This window comes from Octopus bimaculoides, chromosome 11, assembly GCF_001194135.2.
Source record: "Octopus bimaculoides isolate UCB-OBI-ISO-001 chromosome 11, ASM119413v2, whole genome shotgun sequence".
NCBI lineage: Eukaryota > Metazoa > Mollusca > Cephalopoda > Octopoda > Octopodidae > Octopus > Octopus bimaculoides.
The window spans coordinates 15045761-15051593 of record NC_068991.1 but is presented as its reverse complement, the minus strand read 5'-3'; the positions used below and the strand labels follow the sequence as shown (position 1 = coordinate 15051593).

At 39.0% G+C, this 5833-nt stretch overlaps 1 protein-coding gene across 1 annotated transcript in view; it reads left to right on the top strand.

The window, feature by feature from the left end:
• LOC106874227 (putative nuclease HARBI1) overlaps window positions 1-3977 on the top strand; it is a 27018-nt gene extending 23041 nt beyond the window's left edge. The window contains exon 2 of the mRNA XM_014921884.2: window positions 439-3977. Within this exon, the coding sequence (XP_014777370.1) occupies window positions 439-1468 (1030 nt within the window). The 3' untranslated portion in view covers window positions 1469-3977. The remainder of the gene's footprint in view (window positions 1-438) is intronic.
• Window positions 3978-5833: the final 1856 nt, after the last annotated feature.

The window sequence follows — 5833 nt, the reverse complement described above, 5'->3', positions numbered from 1 at the left end:
CCCATATCAATCATAGAAGTTTAAAGTTAAGAGACAGAGCTCTTTCTGTGTGGCCTAGATAAATTTCAGCAACAGGTTCTTAGCGATAGTTTGTTTCTGTCTATACGTATGGTCAGTTGCCTTGTTCTTTTATGACATGTTTGTGTCGATCAAAAGAATCTTTTTACCTTTTTAGCTGTCTTTCTTTCTCTTTCTCTTTCTTTCTCTCTCTCTTTCTCTCTCTCTCTCTCTCTCTCTCTCTCTTTCTCTCTCTCTCTCTCTCTCTTGTTAATCCTAGTGCAGTTAATCTGGTAGAGAGCTGTTGGTTTGCCATTCAAGCTGCCTCATTCTTTATTTTAAATGTTAAATGATATTTGTCTGTACTTCTTCATTCAGTTTAGTTTTCCTTCCACCTGTTGCTGTATTTCGATCCGAATTTTTTTTTCTTCTCAATATCAGGTCCAAAGCCGATCGACGGAAGTTAAAAAAATACAGTGAGGATATACCTTCATGGTTGTCGACAGATTTCAAGAGTAACTTTCGGATGTCGTCTGTGACGTTTTGGAAAGTGTTCAGCTACCTGCGTACGTGTCCTGAAGCAATTGAGATGGCACGAGGGAGCCAACCAGAGACCTTGGAAAAAAGTTTGTTATCTGTTCTATGGTATATGGGTTCCCAAGATACTTTGTCAGAAATCTGTCAACGTTTTTCAATCACTGAAGAGTCTTTTCTTAATCGCCGTAGTAAAATAATGAAAGCTCTTCTTTCTAAGTCAAAAGAGAATCTCATACGATGGCCTGAGAAAGACGCTGATAAGCAGATTATATCACAAGAATTTGAGACTCTGAGTAATTTAAAGAATGTCATTGGTGTTTTGGACACCACACACATTCAGGTGAAAGCTTTAGACAATGATAGGGAGAAGTTTTACAATAAAAACGGGTACTACTCGGTGAAGTTAATTGCTGCCTGCCAGCGGGATATGAGGTTTATATTCTGTTCAACTGGACACGCTGGTCGTCTCCATGACTTTCAAACTCTCATTGATAGCCACCTTCTGGAGCGTGGTGCACACTTGTGCAACTCGCACCATTTGGTTGGTGATGCTGCCTTCCCTCTGTTCGATTGGTTGATCACACCTTACACCTCCGAGTCAAAGACAGACGCTCAACAGTATTACAACAGTTGCCTGATGACTGTCCAGAAAGTCATTACGCGCGCCTTCGGCTTGCTCCATGGACGGTTCCGCAGACTGAAGGTCATTGAGTCCACGAATCTCAGCACCATTGTGGATATAATTCACTTAGCGTGTGTTCTACATAACTTCTGTATTGGCTGTGATGACATTGGTGAAGAGTACATGGTATATGAAGTCGAAGACGAAGGGGATGATTCCCTACCGGTGACCAACTTGCCCCCACTCCCCGACAGCGTCAAGATTAAGAGAGACATTATTTGCCGGAATCTTTCTATAGGAAGACACCGTTAATTATTTGGTGTTGGGCTATGGCAGCATTTTAAAGACATTTGCATATGTGTATGTGTGTGCGTATGTCTGGGTGTGGGTATAATATATATATATGTGTATATAGATGTGTATGTTTAAGTGATTTTTCTGTGTGTATGTTTATTATCTATGTCTATATATTTTAGTTGACTTTTACAGGAGCTGCTTTAGCTAGGAATAATTTCAGACACATCAAATTAGCGGAACAGGTCAAAATGAAGAGTTATAGCTCAATTAAGAACGGAATTAGATTAGACGAGCTCCAGTTTGGTTTTGTGCCAGGGAGAGGTACCACTGATGCCATCTTTCTAGTAAGACAATTACAAGTGAATTATTTAGCTAAAAGTAAGCCACTATATTTGGCATTCATCCACCTGGAGGAGCCTTTGACAGAACCCTTTGTTCTGTGATCTGGTGCTCTCTGAGGAAGCTAGCTTGTGAAAGCCATACATGCCATGTACTGGCATGTATATATTGGGGTACTGTTAGTAAGGTGAGATTTAGCATTGGGTACAGTGATGATATTCAATGAATCTGTAGTAGAAATAGAAAAGGAATTCTAGGTGTAGAAGCAAAATCTGGAATCAAAGGGCCTTAAGATTAACTAGCAAAAACCAAAGTTCTAGTTGCTAGGAAGATAGACAGGACCCTATTCCCTCTCTTGGTAACAAAAGGTCTCTTTCAGAGTCAAAGGAAGATTGTATGATGCTTGTGTGCAGCAGTGGTTGCTCCATGATAGTGAGATGCGGGCCCTGAATGCAGAAGGTATGTGAAGTCCAGAGAGGAATGAAGCTAATATACTCTGTTGGATGTGTAATAATATCAGTGTGCATGTATGACAAAGTGCAAATGTGTTGAGGGGGCAAAAAAAAAAAGGCATTAAAGGAGTTAGGTGTAACATGCAAGAGAGAAAACTGCACTGGGTTGGCTGTGTGATGTGAATGGATGAGGACAGCTATGTAAAGAAGTGCTGATCAGTACTTAAGGGATCAGCACTTAAAATGGATGTAACTTATGGAAGAGGGAGACCCTAAAAGACATTAAGCTAAATAGTGAAGGTTTAGCTCAGGATGTTGAGCTTCATGGAGGAAATGACAAAAGGATGAAGATGATTGGCGATTCTCTGTGCTTGGGAAGACCCTTTCGTCACGTTGAAAGTCAGGTCATAAAAGCATTATGTTAATACCTATACATGCTGGGTCCTGCCCCTACTTGCAATCTTCCTCCATCAAGCATTCTTCACATCTCTTATTCCTTTGGTACTCAGCAGCTGTAACCATTTGAGGGCCACCATTTGCCTCCTTTGCATCTGGAACCACTTGGCTATTAGTATCTGTTCCTTATTCTCATTAACATCCTTCCCCCATGCTATTTTCCACCTTTCCACTGTTCATCCCCTTTCTGTGCCTTTTGTTAACTTTCCCTTTTTCTCTGAGCTACATCTTGGGCCTGCCATACCTCATCTTTAGCACTTTTCGTTTCTTCTATCTTTCTCATGCACCCTCTTGTTACCTGTCACCAATGCCCCTTCCCCACTGTCACCCAGTTCACTGCAGCTACTCTCATGTACATCTGATCACTATCTCTGTCACTGTACGCCTCCCTCTAAACACTCTGTACATCATACCACTACTTTCTGAGGCTATGACAAGTCACCTCCTTCTTGAGCCACTTTTATATCTCTCACCCTATCTCTGTATCATCAATCTTATTCACCCTCATTCATTACTCACTACATTCACCCTTACCTCTGTCTCTATCATCTGTTACTTTTCTCTCACACTCATATGAAATCGCCCACTCTTTCCTTCACCCCTAATCTGTCTGTACTCTTCTTTATATTCATCTTGTACTTTGAAAGTATATTCTGACACCCTGTCATCACCATCTTTATCTTCTTTCCAGTTACTTCCACCCACCTTCATATCATGCAGGGTAGCCATGTGTCTCATCTGTAGCAAGACTTCTGCTTGTCCCTCTATCATACTTTAGTCTTTCAACAGCTGGCATAAAACCACTTCCTTTCTCTCAAATAGACTCCTACTCTGTAGAGTGTGGGTGGGGGCTCTTCTATTCTAGTAAGTTACTTGGTAATTTCCCCAGTGCTGGTGTTGTTGGAAAAAGCACCGAGTACACCCTGTAAAGTGGTTGGCTCTAGAAAGGGCATCTGTCTGTAGGAACCATGCTAAAGCTGATATTGGAGCTCAATGCAGTCTTGAAGCTCGTTAGATTCTGTCAAACTGTCCAACCCATGCTAGCATGGAAAAGGGACGTTAAAATGGTGATGGTGATATAAATATATAAACATAAATATGCACACACACACATACACACCATACATGCAAATATACATATATATTTATGTATATAGATATATAGGGTATCTAGTGTATATATGTATGTGTATGTATAAAATTTGAATACATGACGGTAAACTAATCTGTACAATATTAGTATACTAAAAATAAAGAAAAAAAATAAATGAATAAAATTTGGTAATTAGTTATTTTTCTTTTAATATACTATTTTCTTATAGTATTTTTTCCACTACATTTGTCCATTTTTTTTTTTCATTGTTTTGTTCCTTTGTTGTTTCTATTTGTATGTTCAGTATAATTTAAAGAAAAGAAAAAGAAAGCATTTACATTCTGGGCCCCTTTTAGTGTGCTGTTTAAATCCTGTCTTTGCATATTTTATTTTGCTTTATCAGGTTGGTGCAGAAATAACTATAGTTTTTAACAGTCAGCTTTAACCCTTCAGCATTTAAACTGGCCATATCTGGCTCAAATATTCTAAATGTTTGGTGTTCAAAGTGGCCGGATCCAACCAGCTTTTCACACCTACCCTACAATGTCATTCTAATAATAAACAACATCAGTCAACAAAAGTTCAATGCTTTGAGATAATGCACGATAAATTAAAAACAAGTTTAGTAAAGAGGTATTACATTTGAGAGTAATTTTAGTTCTAAAGGATTAACCCGTTAGTACTTAAACCAGCTGTTTCCGGCCCAAATATTCCACTTGTTTTATGTTCAGACTGGCCATATTCAGCCTCTCACACCTACCCTACAATGTCATTCCAAAAATAAGCAACCACATCATCAGCTACAAGATAATGTATGATTACTTCAAAACAGTGTGAATCAAAAAGCATTAAATTTGACAGAGTACTCATAATATTAAAGGGTTAAAGCAATATATCTAAGTTGAAAATATCTTTTTTTAATAAAAATATAAAAACCATTGAAACTTACACAGTTCTGGAATTAAATGTTTTAAAAGGCAGCTTTGAGCTGTTGCTACTGCTTAAATGTTGATGATTTTTTGCAAGAAGTTATGTAGATGCTTGAAAAAAAGGGATTATCAGTCTGAGAAAATGGTCTAGAGAATAAGCTGGGTGAGGTAGGTTCTTGCAGAATCATCTTTCATCATCGTTTAACGTCCACTTTCCATGCTAGCATGGGTTGGACGATTTGACTGAGGACTGGTGAAACCAGATGGCTACACCAGGCTCCAATCTGATCTGGCAGAGTTTCTACAGCTGGATGCCCTTCCTAACGCCAACCACTCCGAGAGTATAGTGGGTGCTTTTACGTGCCACCGGCACAAAAGGCCAGTCAGGTGGTACTGGCAACGGCCACACTCAAAATGGTGTATTTTACGTGCCACCTGCACAGGAGCCAGTCCAGCGGCACTGGCAACGTCCTTTGTGAAATACATGGTTGCATGTTGTTATGGTGAAAATTGGGTCCTTATGGATTGATCTCCTGCTGGTCGCAAGAGTTGCAGTTTTTGGTGCCTTTTGTCAATTACTTAGCAATACTTTTCTTCTTTGATCACTCTGTCAAGTTTCAAGAGACTGTAATGTATAATACCACTTACTGACCACCAAACTGATTATGACTTTGTTGCAACTTTGATTTGCAAAAGTTCCTTGGGTGCTACATTTCAGTTGAACCCTTCAGTAAAGGGCACTGTCAGTTGTTTTAAAGATTCCATGCTTATCAATGGACCGTTACTTGTCCTGAAAAAGAAGTGCAGAACAGACTTTACAGCAGTGAATTTTTTTTTTTTTGCTTTTAAATCCTTTCTGAACCCTTTAGCATTTAAACTAACCATAACCGTCCTGAATAACCAACCAGATCCAGCTTATCACACCTACCCTTCAATGCCATCCCCAAAAATATACAATCACGTCATCAAAATTTCAAAGCTGTGAGATAATGCATGATAAGTTAAAAAACAATGTGAATGAAAAAGCAATACGTTTGACAAAATAATCTGAATGCTTAACGGTTAATCATATTGGATCTTTTTTAAAAACGGGGGCCACATTTTTCATTAA